The sequence below is a fragment of the Centropristis striata genome, chromosome 2, assembly GCF_030273125.1.
Source record: "Centropristis striata isolate RG_2023a ecotype Rhode Island chromosome 2, C.striata_1.0, whole genome shotgun sequence".
Classification (NCBI taxonomy): Eukaryota; Metazoa; Chordata; class Actinopteri; order Perciformes; family Serranidae; genus Centropristis; species Centropristis striata.
The window spans coordinates 6,492,341-6,508,995 of NC_081518.1; the positions used below are offsets into that span (position 1 = coordinate 6,492,341).

The following is a 16,655-nucleotide window of genomic DNA, read 5'->3' on the forward strand; positions in this document are numbered from 1 at the left end:
AATCAGGTTTGGTAGGCAGCGAAAGGTGGAGTGATACAAAGCCTGTGTCCTTTAGTGTCTGTTGGGACTTGGTTTGTTTTATTGCAAGGATTACGTCCGTCCTCCGCACGTAGAGACGATACTTTCTGTCAGAGAGTCGCTAATTGTGTTCTCGCATTTAACCCGTTTGTCGCTAGCAGCTAGTGTGAAGTGTTAGCTGGGCAGCGTTAACAGCGTCAATAGGAGCTAACATTAACATCAGTCGGGATCGAAAATCATCAGTGGTGTCGACTGACGGCGGCTAAAAGGAGCTCCAGAGGAGAGTGTGTGCAGCCCTGCAGGGCTTGCAGGGGGACCGTGAAAAGGACTTAGCTGGAGGCTAGCGTTATATAGCTATCTGTATGGTTTGTGTTTGCAGTCCCCACTGCCACGGTGCCGTGTAACGTGAGCTGTCCACGTCTAGTCTCGCCTGCTGTATTTAACGTTGCCAGCTGAGCTAGGCCACGTCCCTGCGGGCGGGTTTCATCTAACCCACTGACATTGGACGGGTTGCAGAGAAGATGCCTAGTGTGCGGAAGGAGGACGGAGAGTAAAGCTCAGTAGAAATGTGAAAAGTCTTGAACATTCATGACTGTCTGCCCGTGTACTGTAGTGTTTGCTTTTCCGAACAGTTGCCGCATATCCACGGCATGTCACGTAGACGGATGTGTTTTACTCCCATCGAGCCTCTGTAGGTTGCGGTAACGACCTGAAGTAACGTTACACTTTGTGTTGTTGAAATGGTTGGGTTTGGTGCAAACCGAAGGGGAGGCCGCCTCCCGTCCTTCATCCTCATCTTCTTGATGGTGATCATCGCCATACTGTCTTTCAACTACTGGACAGTGTCCAACAAGCACGGCCGCCTGCTGGATGAGATGGCGGAGGTGCAGACGCAGGTGAAGCGGACGGACGCGGCGCGGAGCCGGCTGGAGAAGCGGAACTCGGAGCTGATGGTGCAGGTGGACACGCACAGGAAGCAGATCGACCAGAAGGATGGAGACTACAGCGTCCTGGAGGGCAAGCTGCAGGCCCGGGAGGCGCTCATCAAAAAGTGTAATGATGAAAAGGTATGGCCAGTGAATGATCCCCACCCCGGTTTATTTTTAATTACTGAGATCTAGCAGTAGGAGAGATGATCAGAGAATACATGCAGAAACAGGTGACCAAAGTTTTCTCAACATGGTTTAAACTAGGGATGCACGATATTGGATTTTTTTTGCCGATGTCTTATTTGCCGATTTTTTTCGCAACTCATTTAGCCGATTACTGATACCGATATTTTTTTCCCGCACAACTAATACCCACAATCAGGGCAAATTTGGCCAATTTCCCAAGTGACATAATAAGTAAACATAACCTGTGTTCACTGGGAACATGCACTGTGCAAACAAAATCACAAAAAGTACAAAAAATGTAATCAGCTTCAGTCCTTAATCAGAACATAAATAAATAGGTGGACTCAGACTACACTGCACAATTCTATGAGCTACAAACAAGGTGCAACAGAGAGGTGATGTGCACCACATTATTTTATCACTTTATTATATCAGTGTTGACCAATGTCCGATAGTTCATTTTCAAGCCAATATCGGCCGATAACGATACGTGCCGATAATATTGTGCATCCCTAGTTTAAACCCTCTGACATGTAAAGCAGGTGACACAACAAATGTATAATATCTGGATCCGGTCTGTGTCCGTTTGGATACTGCGGTCCTTGCTCATACAATATTTAATCAAGGGGTGGGTGCCACATTCTCTGATAGAGCAAATAGTAATGGAAAAATTAAGACAAAGCAGCTTTATTGTTAACTTCACTAAGCTAGTCAGCTAAGTTTAAATTAGAATCACTTCACTGTAACGGAACTAGGAAAAGGCAACATTTCCTTTGCAGCAAAACATTACAATAACCTTATTTAAGGCTATTTGTATTGTGGCAATATTCTGATATGAGACAAGATATTGTCTTAGATTTTGGATATTGTGATGTTGTCTTTTCCTGGTTTTAAAGGCAGTAATACTGTAATGTGATGTAATTTTCTGAAATCACCACAATGCTCTCTCTGTGTTATTATTTGCTTTTACCCACTTAGTCATTAATTCCACATTACTACCAGATGAAGCATATAAAACTTGGGCAACTCATAATGGAGGGATATTTTTTTAATTAAGAGGCACTGTTATGGAGTCATTATGACGAACGCAATGGTTTGTCTCAAATAGTCTATTGTACCAAGTAGCAGATGCAATTCGTCCTTGGCTGGGAACTCATTTGTCCACCTCAGAGCCTGCTCCACCAACATTTTATTTATTTATTCATTTGGAAAATCAGAGCTCTTGGTCCTCAAGTGTATTAATCCTTTAGTTTTTTTTTAGGAGAAACGTGAAATTGTGTTGTTTCCCTGTGTCTATGCCTCTCTAAGCCACTTATAATGTATTTAAGAGTGGCCCGGCTCTATGCCCCACAAAGCTATTCCCACCTCTTGCCCTGCACAGTAGCCCAGCCAGCAATTCACTGTTATTTGTGTCCCAGCACCCTCTGAACAGTGTGTGTCCAGCTGCCCTAGGAGACAATTAGACAACAGATGGAGGGGGAGGTTTTCCTGTAATTTGCATTCAGTCTGGCATGCTTATTTCTCATGGACAGGCATACATTTGTTTTTTAAATGGTGATCCTATCTGATGTATTGTGTCATAGCGAAACCACTGTTGGTCTGCAATGTCCAACCAGTGGAACTAAACAGGACGCATTAATTTGACTAGAAGCAGAAGTCGACTTTATGTCTGGCTGCAAGATCTCTGGCAGCCTTATTGTAGGAAAAGGTCAGATCCTGCATAGGCAAACTTATCACTACCCATTGATAATGAATGACTTGTAGACTAAAGGACTTAAGTGTATTTGCAGGGGAATCTGCAGGAATATCAGGTTGGACGACAGCCATGAGTAGCAACTTGTTTTGCTCAGAATTTGCTGACAAGCTGTCCTTTACCACATTACATCAAACCTTTTCTCTTCTGAGTGGAGTTAGTTACTTTGTGACCATGAAGATAATGCTGCTTATAATGGGCTGTGCATACATATATACATACATACATACATACATATATACATACATACGTAATGGTTTTAAATTCTCAGCAAACAAGCTGTGAAATTAAAATCAGCCATTGCTCTTAAAAAATGAACACCCATTAGTATGAAAAATAATGTTGGCTGCATAAATAAAGAGAGAGTCAGCGGTCGGCCTAATAAGGAACATTTTCATTCAGAATCGGGTCTCCTGCTGACCAGCACACACTGTGTTTGTGAGCCAGATCCAATATTCTGTGGCCAAATCATAGCAAAACAATGGCCCTGTAACAGTTAGCCTTCTGTTTAGTTGCTTGTTATGCTGGCAGTCTAATCTTCTACAAGCTGCCATGTTTCATTTACCATTTTAAGGTTTGTTTCCAAATCTGTATTCATTAGTTGTGGAGCTAAAAACTCTTTCAGCAGCTACATTTTGTGACACTCTTGCAGTGGTTAAAAAAAGGAGTCAGATGTTAAACTTTTTATTGTTGTTGAGGTTAGTATGAATTGCAAAGTGTGCAATAAAGAGGAGTCTATGGGTGATTCTCATGAACATGGTACAGCTCATAGCAAAAATCCAAGAGCAGTGAATACATATTTTCATTTTTAGAGACACTGTGAGCAAAATTCATTACCGTAACACATTCTTAAATTAAAAGAAAAACAATGGACGTTTTTTTATTTATTTATTTTAATCTTTAGCAAGCACTTAAATATGATCAAGGGTAGCTGGCATCACCAACGTGTATTTTAAATAAAATATAAAATATACACATATTTTAATGCAAACAATTCCATCATTACTGTAACATTTAACCATTTTCTCTCATCAATTTTCATTCAGATTTTGGTCTTTATACATTGTTAAAAACCATTATGTTTGATTATATTCTGTTAAGTTATACATTTTTAAACAAATGTATATTTATTTTGATAAAGTTTATTAAATATTTATTGTATACAAGTGTGGGGAAACCATGACATTATTATCTGGACTAATGAATTCGTGAATCAAAAATATGTTTAAAAATATAGAAAATATTATTTTAACACAAAACAATGAATTGTGCCTCATTATGGCTATATTCATTCATATAAAAGTGAAATATATTTAGTTTAATAAAGTATGTCCTTATAATCTTCACAGACAGAACTTAGACTGGCTTCATGAGAGTCACCCACGTGCTCCCTTAATTCCTGGTTGTAACTTCAGTATCCGGCTCCCTACTTCCTTATTTAAGATTAGCTCAGGTGTTGAATAGCAGTTGTTCCACTCCTTTCTTTTGTAAACAGCCTAACCCTGTTTCAAGAGATCCTGGTTGCATACAGTGAGAGGCCTGCAATGCAATATTGCCACTCTAACGGCTTCCTCACAGTGCAGTACATACAGTCTTGTACCCATTAGGTGCCATAATGACTCGTGCTAGCTTATAGTTCCTCATACAGTCTGTAAACAGTGTGGTTAAGTTGTCGTCTATATGTCCGGTGTCAGCAGACTGTGAAAGAAGTCGATAACCACATGCCAGGGAGTGACAGAATGAAGCTTAAGTCTGTTCAACATTTGACATTAATGCTGTATTTCCTGTCCACTCTTTCCTCGCTGCCTTCTTTCTCAGCCGATTATAACTCATTCAATAAGTCAGACAACTACAATAGAGTCCAACATATTTTTCTGTAAAGGAAAAAAAAAGTCTATTCATTGAGATTTCTCAAACCTCTTCTGTGGTACAATTCACTTCAATGCTGTCTATTGATATTTACAGCATGTTACAGACAGTCATTATTGAGTTATTTTGTCTTTTCTGTGGTATGCACCCTCCCAAAGCTCTGCCCGAATTCTATCTGTCTTCATCTGTATTTTGACAGAACAATCATTTTTTGAGGTCACATTCTTTTGTGGGCGTTTTTTGAAAGTATTCGTCTGCTTCTAAACTTGTCACTTTTGTATCATACAAGTGTTTTTGTGAGGGACGAAATAACAGTTTATCAGCCAGGTTTCACGCCCACAGGGATCAAGTGTTTGATACTCAAAAGGTAGATTTCAAGTATCACTTTAAAGTTCAAGGACCAAGTTTCCTGGCTCTCTGCTTGTTTGCTTGCTCCCTACTTCAGTTTCACATCAGTACTGCTTGTTACAGAGCTGTTGTATTTGTTCTCTTGTATTGTCAGTTATGTCTGAGAACTTCTGCACTTTGCTTATAAAGGATGTTGTGAGATACTTTTTCAATCACCCTTATAAATCCTTAAACATTATTCAGGGTTCGTACTGGTGCTTGAAATCCTTGAAAATGCTTAAATTTAAATGTTGTATTTTCAAGGTTTGAAAAGTGCTTGGATTTTGGATAAAGTGCTTGAAAATGCTTGAAATTCTTACTGTATTTCTCGTGCAATCTGACTATAGATAATCACATGTTCAATGAAAAAAAACCTAAATATTGAGATTAGCAATACAATAAATAAACAACAATAAACTGTACTTTTGGTTGTTAAAAGTGTAAAACCATCGCTGTTGTTAGGTTGAGTGAAATTACCCCTTTTAGCATGTAAGTACTCATCTAAAACATGCAACCTACAACCGTTGAAAGGTCCTGGAAAAACTTGAAAGTGGACCTTGAAAAGTGCTTGAATTTGACCACTCAAAAAGTGTATGAACCTTGATTATGGAATGAGCGATCGGGCCTTTGGTTAGCATCACTTTCCCCGTGCTGGCTTTGATAGGCGGAAATGTATTGCTTTGTAGCAGTAGCTACTTTAAATGTCAGCGTGGGTGCCATCTGTTGTGCTGAGCGTCCTCATTACACAGAAAGACCAGATAAACCTGTTCCTTGTTTTCCTCACTTTAACAGTGACACTTTCTACTAATGAGACAACTTGTTCCAGTTTAGTCTTCTATGGCTTGAGCTGGAACTGTGTTATAAATGCATGCTGTCCTTCAGATGATAAGATTTCTGAATCTGTTTCTTCTCTCTCTTCTGCACAGATGAAGGTGCAGGGTGATGTCACAGCCCAGATGACAGAAATCCAGAGGCTGAAAGGTAGGACTGTAGCCCTGTCTGGCCAGCAGAGGGCACTCTCCAACACAAAATCCCTCAATAGACGCTCTGTAATAATAATAAGCCTCTCTGGAAATGTATACATTTAACAATCAAGAACTACACCTCTCTAAAATGATGTATATGTGTCTGTGTTGTTGCAAACAGAGCAGCTAAAGGAGCTGAAGCAGGAGTTCATGAAACAAGAAGAGCAGCTAAGAGAAGTGAAGAAAAACAGCACTACCTTGGAAAGAAAACTGGAGTATGAGAGGTATGTAAAAAAAAAAAATTCTCAGCCTTTGTGATTGCCCTTGGGGGTTTTTCAACTTCAAGGATCTATGACATGATGTCTAAAACTTATCAAAATGCAAATTTGTGATCTAATCAGCCATTGTGTCATGTTATTTGTATTTTAATGATGTATTCACTAAAAAAATCTGTGATATTTGGTCATTGGTAATCTTAATTTTCCATGTACTTGTTTATTTAAAAGGATGGTGTTATCTCTGTGATGTTTCACTTATATTAGATGCCATAATGTTTTTTTAGAATAGATTTATACTTACTTTTATTGAGATTATGTGTGTGAAACTAATGAGGAGTATGTGTTCACTAGTTTACAGTGTGGACGTCAGATCGCACAACTGAAAGACGAGTATGAAGAAACAAAAAAGACTCTGGAGGAAGAAACACTGAAGCTCAGACAGGTTAGTATTGATCAAATTCCAACAAACAAGATAGAGATCGATGGCGTCACTCTTCACTATATGATTCTCTCTGTACGTGCTGCTTTTCCTGAGCACTGAAGCATTAATTCATTACACTCAGATTTTAACAAAAATGTAATAACTATAGCAGCCAAACTCAATTTATTCTCCTCTGTGTCTCTGAGAAAAGTCTTGTTAAAGTCTTGTTAACGCTCCTCTATTAAACATACAGAGTTTATTCTTCTCTACATTTTCCATATGCTCCTTTCTCTGATTCAACTCTATATTCTTCAGAGTGTAATGGACGGCCAGAAGGGTGCAGCGGCTGGTCGACATGCAGAGGGAGCAGCCGGGGTGGAGCTGGCTGGAGAGCGCCATACTGTGGCCACTCACCGGCATGACAGTCCAGATTTAAAAGGTACAGTGGATGTGATTGTGTCAACTAATGCTGATACTGTCTTCATTGTTCTTCCTCAAACTGCTATACACCTACATGCTAAATGTAGTAGAAAATGCACAATTTGTTCATAAGTTCCCATTCTTTGATTTCATAATACGAGTGCAGTGTCCGTAGGAAGTATCCTCCGTCCGTATTATGCTTAGCTGTCAGTTAATAAAGTTTTGGTTTTACGGTTTTCAATGGATCAAACTGATGCAGAAGAAAGGGCTTAAATCTACACTTAGCATGCTAATCGTGAGATAGCACATTAAGCAGTATGCTGCACTAAAAGTACATTAACATGAACCCAATTAGCTGATATACTATATTGCATGTAAGTATCTCATATCAAATGATTATGTGCATTACGCTAAGCAACATGAATGTCATCCCTGAATTACATAGTAATGCAACATAAGAAGTGAATGAAGCTAAATCTCCGCTTAGCATGCTAATCGCAAATAACAGAATTTGCACATTACATGCAGACCACTACAACGTCTGAACTCCATAAAACACTTACTTTTCATAAGGTACCACACTATCCAGCACATACACACTGAACATTGATATTCGCTGGAAACTATTCGAATATTATTGGAAAATCGAACCTTGTAGCGCACTTTAAAACTCCTAAAGATAGGTAGGCTAAATAGACTTCCAGATGAGATGAGTCAGGGTGGAAATCCAGAGTGAATTGTGTTACTGACCAGGTGTAGGCCTATCACACAATGGGGCGGAGCTCCCCTAAAAGGCGTCCAATCAGAAACAGTGCAATGCTGCAACACGTCCTACGTAAATAATGATATTTTGAAAAATGAATTCAAAAATCTTCAAAATCGAGGATGCACACCTTCATGGCATGCGCAAGGCACATACGAAATCTGAGGTCAGTCTGACTAACGATCAGCGAGATATGAACTAGACACACACACACACACACACACACACACACACATACACACACACACAGGCTTCTTGCTTTTATAGATATATATATATATATATACTCTTAGTGTCCTTTGTATGTTATTCCCACATATGTAACTGTGGCAACTAAGTTTCTTCTGCTCTGTTACAGAAGAGATGGGTAAGCCTGGCAGTGATGCTGGTATGCCTGGTATTGAAGACAGCGAGGTGGGAAAAATTGACGATGTGCAATTTGGTAAGCAGTGGTCCTGAACTTTCAAGAGTAATTGTTGGGCTGGCAAACCTACGGAAGCGGAAAAAAGAAAAGAGCTCTTTAGGTCGTTATAATGAGAAACTTCCACACAATAACAACTTTGTATAGCAAAATAATGAGAAACCTTCGCCGAAATAATGAGTTAGTATCTATTGAAGAAGTTTCTCATTATTCTGAGATACTAAGTCATTACTTTGAGATAAGTGAGTCAGCATTTCAGAAGGTTTTTTCGTTATTTTGGGATACTGAGTCATTTTATTATACAATCCAACTTTGCAAGTTTACACTGACATTTTGCGAAAGTTTCTCAATATAACGACTTGAATTTTTCATCACACTTTTCATCTTATGTGTTTTATCTTTTATTGCTGTAAATGTGCTTCAATTTCAAGGGCAAGTAAACAATAACAAACGGTAACACTTTACAATAACAACTAAGTGATGTTTATAGATGGTTTATAAACCAATTATTAACCATTTACAAAGTGCTATACAAATTTAATCTTTAAATGTTTTCAACCAATTTCTTAAAGGTATATGAATCATTTCAAAATCATTAACATACTTAATATGGTGTTTAAAATGTTAAAAATGAGTGCAACTAAAACTATTAATGAACTATTAATTATATTTAATTGTTTGTTAATGGTCAAGTAACTATAAACTTACATTAATATACCATCTATTTGCCATTTATAAACATTAATAAATTACCAATTACCAAATTTACCATTCTAAATGGCCTATATATGGTTTATAAATGATGATTTAACATGTTTACCATTTATAAATGATGGTTATTGTAAAGTGTTACCTAACAAAGCAGATACCAGTGCTGGTGTAGAGATGGGTTAGATTTTAAATGTGGATTAATTTACTACCTTATGATTTAGAATCTGTGACTTGTTGATGGGATTACAAACAGCCAAGAAGGAGAAAACAGGGTTCAATCCTTGTATGTTACTCAATGTGACGTCTTAAATCTTGTATTTTCTGTCCTTGTGGCAAATAAAACACAAAAAAATCTTTCTTTCCAAGCTTTTCTCACTTTGCCACTCAATGTATCTCCAGCCTTGAAGAAACCAGCCATCACTCAGAAGCACGATGACGCCCCTGATGTGATTGTGGGAGGTGGTGCTGGACCTGGAGTCGGGGCAGCTGATGGCCCCGGGGGTCTGGGCCTGTCCCTGGACCAGCCCAGGCTCCAGCAGGACAGAGTGGACGCCCGAGCCGCCGTGGTGGCAGCTCCAGGCATCATCAAACAGGCAGACAAACCCATAGTGTTCGAAGAGGACAACAAGGCAGGTATCAAGGCAGACGAGCTGGGAGAGCAGCAAAGACAACTGAGAGGTAAAGAAAGCACCACATCCAATTATTAATTAAGTATTAATTATTAGTCTTTTGAGCTTTAGGCATGTTTTGTGTCATTCTCAGGCTTCATTGAAACTTCACTTTACTGATTTAATTACTTTCAGTGCATTTATTTCACTGAATAGGTTTAGTGTATGGATGGTAGAAACTGTTATCTTGGTAGATTTTTTTATGAGTGTTCTTAGTCTAATGTAACACCTTTCAAAACTTCAGGCGCTGTATTAAAGAACACAAACGTAAATGTTCTTGATAAGTAGTTGGGTAGTAATTCAGGAGATTGACAGGTACATCTCAAAAAAATTGAATATTGTGAAAAAGTTCAATATTTTTTGTCAGTTATTTCAGAAAGTGAAACTCGTATATTATATAGATTCATTACACACATTTCAAGCCTGTATTTCTTGTAATTTTGATGATTCTTGCTTAGAGATAATGAAAACACAAAACTCAGTGTCTCAGAAAATTTGAATATTACATAAGATCAATAAGGAAAAGGAAATATTTTAAACATAAATGTCAGGCTTCTGAAAAGTCTGTTCATTTCTATACGCTCAGTACTTTTTTGGGCTCCTTTTGCATGAATTAGTGCATTAATACTTGGTGGCATGGAGGAGATCAGCCTACAGCACCATGTTGCTTTTATAGCAGCCTTCAGCTCATCTGGTGTCTCTCACCTTCCTCTTGACAACAGCCCATAGACTCCTATGGGGTTGAGCTCAGCCCAGTTTGCTGGCCAGTCCAGCCCAGTAACACCATGGTCATTGAAGCAGCTTTTGGTAGCTTTGCCAGTGTGGGCAGGTGCCAAGTCCTGCTGGAAAATGAAAGCAGCATCTCCAAAGAGCTTGTGGAAGCATGAAGACTCTAAAATGTCCTGCTAGATGGCTGCTATGTTGACTGTGGACTTCAGAAAACACAGTGGAGCAACAGCAGCAGAGGACATGGCCCCAAACCACCACTGACCCAGGACCAGCAGATAACACTTCTTCACAATATTATAATGTTCTGAGATTTGGGTTTTTAGTATCTCTAAGCCAGAATCATCAAAATTACAAGAAAAACAGGCTTGAAATATTTCACTCTACTTGTAATGAATCTATATTATGTAGGAGTTTCACTTTCTGAAATGATTGACAAAAAATATTGAACTTTTCCATGATATTCTAATTTTTTTACATGTACCTGTAGTTATAGCATGTTGGGAGGTGGTTTTCAAGAGATTTTCAACAGAGGCTAACCCTCTTTCTAATCGCAGCTCCAGATAATGTCAAAGGTGACAACGAACACTTGAAGGGGATCCCTCTGCCCCCCAACCCCGCCCAGGTGCCCAACCCCATCCAGCTTCACCACGCCAAAGACCAAGTCGCAGCAGAACCAGTGCACCACCGTCAAAGTGAGTTTCTCCACAACACTTTGAACGAGAATACTGTAATTTGCAAGGGAGGTTTTGGTTGGAAGGGTGTTGTTGTTTTTTTTAACTAACTTGTTATTTTCTGATTGATTTTGTTGGGGGGGGGGTGTTACCTTGAAAAACAACAATTCTTGTTAGCTTTGCCTTTGTGCTTAGCTGCTGCCTCCCGGCTCTCTGTGACGTGTGGCAACGCAGAGAGAAAAATTTACAAATTACAATTTGGAGTCATGCCATCTGTGTGAATTCTCCCCATTACTAACTTCCACATAACACATATTCACGAAAGTTATTTCAATGTAAGTCATGTCTGAATATGGCTTGGAGCGCTGGCAGGGAGGAGAGGGAGGGCTCAGTTGCAGAGGAGAGGAGACAAATGACACACACCTGGCTCCCAGATGATCCTTTCCTGCTGCCTGGCTTGTGCTCTGCTCTGCTGCCTTCCTCCCTCCTCCTCCTCCTCCTCCTCCTCCTCCTCCTCTGTTCTCATATGTTCTGTTCTTTCATCTCTTTTACACATCCACCTCACCCCCTGCAGCTTTGCTGCTCCAAACACTGACTGCATTCACTTCACGTCCTCATTTTGTTTTTCTTCTAATCTTCTGCCTCTGATTTCATTATACTTGCATCCTATTACGGCAAATTAACACCCTACACCCACCAGATGTCTTGTTTTTGGCAGAGTCTGCCTGGTGCTCACTAGACACTTGCAGCTCAAAGACGGTGCCTGGCTCAGAGAAGCTCAGAGCCCACCCAGTCCTGTAGTACCATCTGAAATCAGACTGGAACATAAACAGCCTCAGATCCTGTGTGATAGAGACAGGGCAGCCATTATAGATCCATAGAGTTTATACATTTATTCATGTATTATACTTAATACATCCCCCATTCCAAAAAAATTGGGATAATGTGTAAAACATAAATATCAGGATAGGTTAAGATATAACTTTATTGATCCAGAAGGAAATTCTTGTGCCAGTAAAATTACAATAATCAGATAAGTAATAAAATAAAAAATACGTTTAAGGGTCTATGACATCATCTAACCCAGTGTCAGTTGGTGTAACCAGTAATTTTTTCCCGATAAAAATCTGATTATATACAGGGAAATAAATGTGAACTAAAATGAGAAAAGAAAAAAATACAATCCACGTTTACATTGCAACATTATGGTATATAACAAATTTTACATAATTTGTTAAAACTTTAGAAAAAAATGGTTGTATTTAGAATATGTTCTGCTCAATACTGACAAAACTGTGTAAATGTAGAAATGATTAAAAACAAGTTTTGATTTTTTTTTAAATGAAGTAATTATATGTATAAGTCCACTTAAATACAATGTAGGTGAATAAACTATGTAATATTTATCATTTATTTGTGGTTACACCATTTGACATCTTGCCAATCCTCATTTGTCACTGACCCTTAGTGTCCCAGTAGTAACAAAACTGCACATGAGAACAAATAAGAACACATCAAATTCAGTGTATATTTACATCAGTTTATACTTCAATTATCACGCTGTTTTATTTACGCTTTACTTCCAATAATTTTTTGATTCTGTGTATCAATTTGCTGTTGGAGAGAAGAGGGAGCAGAAAGAGCAGCTGGTACATGAGTGTTCATTTTGTGGAAAATAAGTATTTAAACTGTTATATATATTCATTATCAATTCTTCAGTATTTATTTTTAGTAAACTTTTTCTGATACGGTTTTTCTGATCAAGTAATTATGAATTTAAACATTTTTGAAAATTTTATTATTGGAAAAAGATTGTTCCCACAGTATTTGCTCATATCCATAATATCCAGTAAAATACACCAACTACTTGCTTTTGTTTTTAAACATATTATATTTGAACACATCAGCTATTGATTTATAATATCTTATCGTTTTCCAACAGTTAGTCAGAATGGCTGATACCAAACAGAGCTGTGTATCTGAAGCTGCACAGACTCGAGGTGTTTAATATAATATGTCCTCTTTACTTAATGGAGATGGTGTTAGAAACACTTGAAATGCAGTTTAATATAACAGCCTACTTGACTCTTTCTATGGCCTGAAATGGCTTTGGTTGAATCAACACTTCTCACAGTACTAACAAAAACCAAACGTGAGATAGGATTTACGGCAGGGCTATTGTATTTGATTGATTGGATTGTAAAGATGATTAAACCAGTAACTCAATTAGCTCTCAGTGCTCTCCAGACTTTCCCCTCATTATAAAGGGAACTACATTTGTTTCCACTCGGCTCTCCGGTTTCAAGTCCATGATTAACTCTCCTCTACTCTTCAAAAACACTTGTCTCCTAATTACAATCTGCCACTGTGTATCCGTTCACCTCATCATCTCTTGTCACCCTCTTCATGCCACCATCTATTGCTTCGTGCATCCATTATGCAGTATTTCACCCGTTCCTCCCTGTCTTCCTACAACTGCCTCCGCTTCCCTCCCTTCCTGATGAGGCCCTTCTCTGCCTCCTGCAGGCCGGTTCTTTGATGAGAACGAGTCCCCAGTAGATCCGCAACACGGCTCTAAGCTAGCGGACTACAATGGGGATGATGGGAACGTGGGTGAGTATGAGGCCGACAAGCAGGCCGAGCTGGCCTACAATGAGGAAGAGGATGGTGATGGTGGGGAGGAAGACGTCCAAGGTGAGCCAGGCCGGGGGACTGGACTGCCTGTCCAGATGTGTATCCACCATTCCTCCCTTGCTCCCTCCCTCCACCCCTGTCCTGCTGCCGCCCCCCCTCCCCCCCTGCATTTGTCCACATAGTTAGAGTAACTCACAGTACCCTGAGTTTAGTCCTGGAATCCATCCGATTATTAAGAATTATTACCAAAACAACCTTCAGGGTCAAACCGGGACTGCTGTGCATGCAGTTCAGGATGAGTAACTGAACTGTGTCATTGCATCATTTACTGTCTAGGCACAGTAACAATCCTTATTCTCCCATATATGGGGGAAAACTTGACCCAGGAACTTACGGTTCTGTGAGAGTAATCCAGTTGCCATGTAGTGTTTTCTCTGCTGCCTGTGCGTCCTTTTAGCTATACCACCTGTCTGTGCCCACCAAACATCTGACCCACATCTAGACCACTAGATAAATATAGCTCACTGTGTTTGTGAATGTGTCTGTGTTCTCCTTGAAATATTGAATTGCATGTCCACGTTTTTTTTTTTTTTTTTCCTTTGTTGTTTCCTGCCATAACTTCCTAAATGCCTGTCGGATTAGAATTTTAATATTTCATAAAGTGTAACATTTTGTAACATTTGGAGGGTGCTGCTTTTGTTTTATGGCTGTGATTTGTCATTTTTATATGTTTATATGTGTGTGTGTTAAACTGTTCAGCTCGTATAGACTCAATAAAAATTTAGGATGTACTTGTTATTATCATGACCAACAAGGAAGCTAGTAACCTGCTTTATAGATGTACAACATATGACACATCCCCCAAAATGAGATGTGTCATCTCAATTTTTTTTGTCTAGATTAATACATCATTGTAAAATCAGGGGAACTATGTAAAAAAAAAAAAAAAAAAAAAAAAAGCGAATCTGACATTGTTCACACAAGATGGACTTGAATTTAAAGCTGTAAATCAGCACTTTAACCTGGATTCATTGTTTAATTCAAATCCAGTGTTCTGAAGTAAATCTAAAACAATGAAAAACATAAATTCACTATATGTGACCATTTATTTAAGGGATGAACACGATAACAGTTTGGAATCAGGCCAGTGGTGTGATTGGACCTATAGGGTAGCCGTAGTTGATATAATTCACATAACTTTATTGAAAAATATAAATGTTCTTATCTGATAATGGAGTATGGTTACAGCACTTCATATTGTTTATTATTGAATCTCTAATTTTTGTGTTGCTGTTTTTTTCTCTCCAGATGACGATGATCGAGACATGCAGGGAGACCGGGCTGTGGATTACGGGAAAAGACATCAAGCCATTGACATTCTTTGAATGGGAGCTCGTGCAGCCGTAACTTATTAAAAATATTCAGACCTTCCTCTCCAACCGAGGTCTTTTCTCGAGAAAATAGTTTGAACATCAACATGTTTAAGAATTTATAGGGTGCATCCTCAATGTCATGGACTTGTTTGACAAACGGACGTTGCAACTAATGAAATTAATTCTGAATAATGTACCATAATACAAAGAAAAAAACATCATGGCATTGTCCTGAGCTGCTGTTGATTTGCTAATGGTTCTAAGTTATGGCAGTAGAGATGATATACTGTACACTGACTGTTGAGTTATGTTATTTGATAACTGCATCAGTTCTTAAGGGAGGAAGAGCCCTGTTGACTCACAGCTGAACTGAAAGCTCAAACTGTGTTTTCTTTTTGCTACTTTTTCTTTTCAGGTTGCTGTTGCTTAACATAAACAAACTCTTCATCTGAGATGTTTATCAAAGAGACTAATTCGGCACTCTGCCTTTTCTAACATAATTGTGGGACGTACATGGAAGACCTTTTTTTTGTTTACAGGAGTGGGAATGCATTGAAAACGCCAAGGACTTTGCTTATAGACTCTTAAATCGGTTTATTTTCTTTGTGACAGACACTCCAAAGTGCTCCTCTTTGTTTTTTTTTTTTTTGTTTCAATGATGCCATTGCATGCATTTAAAACTTTTTTATTAATTATCAAACTGAGCAAAATATTGATGCTTAAGCAATACTTAGAGTGGTGTTAGTATCCTCCAGTGTGCAAAGATTAACCAAGCACACATAGAAACTGACTTACTGTACACATGCTTCCATGAATGAGGACTCTTGTACATAATGTAGTTGAACTGTTACCATTTGTACGGAGGAAATCCTATTCCTCAACTTTTAGGGAAATCTGTTAACATGAAATCAGTTTGTTTGTGCAGCCAGGAAAATTGATTTCTCATGGAAAGGCACATTGAATGTAATTTAATTTTATTAAAGGTGATGCTTCATGTAATCTGTCAGTTGTGATAGTGCTCAATGTAGATGTGTGTCATCAGTAGTGAGTGGATTACTCAGGTGTGACAGCTTTTAAATGGTTTATTTTCTATGTGTTATCATCACAAATGTGATAAGATGTTTAACACCTGAATATCCTTTGTTCATAACTGTAATGACCGGCATTTTTATTTTTACATGATGATGAAACACATGTTGAGTATATTCAGCAAGAATTTTGACCTTTTCCATATTAACCCATAAGAACCCATGGTGACACCCGTGTAACAAACACTTTAAATCTTCTAGAATCTCCTATATTCAGCTTTACATTAACTCACTAAATCCCTCAACACCCTGGTGTGGTGGTCATGTGACTGTGACAAGAAGTGACTTCTCCAAAATGTGAAAAAGTAGCTAATTTCAAAAAGCTTATTTTTTGTTTGGAGGCTTAAAGTTTAAACCCATTTAACAATTCT

General features: G+C 38.6%; 1 protein-coding gene across 4 annotated transcripts; it reads left to right on the plus strand.

The window, feature by feature from the left end:
• Positions 1-16,195, plus strand: golm2 (golgi membrane protein 2). Of its 4 annotated transcripts, none has more exons than XM_059355856.1 (10): positions 1-1,085; positions 6,069-6,123; positions 6,289-6,391; positions 6,737-6,827; positions 7,122-7,245; positions 8,348-8,431; positions 9,521-9,799; positions 11,073-11,210; positions 13,716-13,883; positions 15,132-16,195. In XM_059355856.1, the coding sequence occupies exons 1-10, from the start codon at positions 759-761 to the stop codon at positions 15,206-15,208; spliced, it is 1,446 nt and encodes a 481-aa protein (XP_059211839.1). In that variant the 5' UTR covers positions 1-758; the 3' UTR covers positions 15,209-16,195. The 4 variants fall into 4 exon arrangements, with proteins under 4 accessions (XP_059211839.1, XP_059211847.1, XP_059211855.1 ...); XM_059355864.1 differs by having other exon boundaries at positions 8,351-8,431; XM_059355872.1 differs by lacking the exon at positions 13,716-13,883.
• Positions 16,196-16,655: the final 460 nt, after the last annotated feature.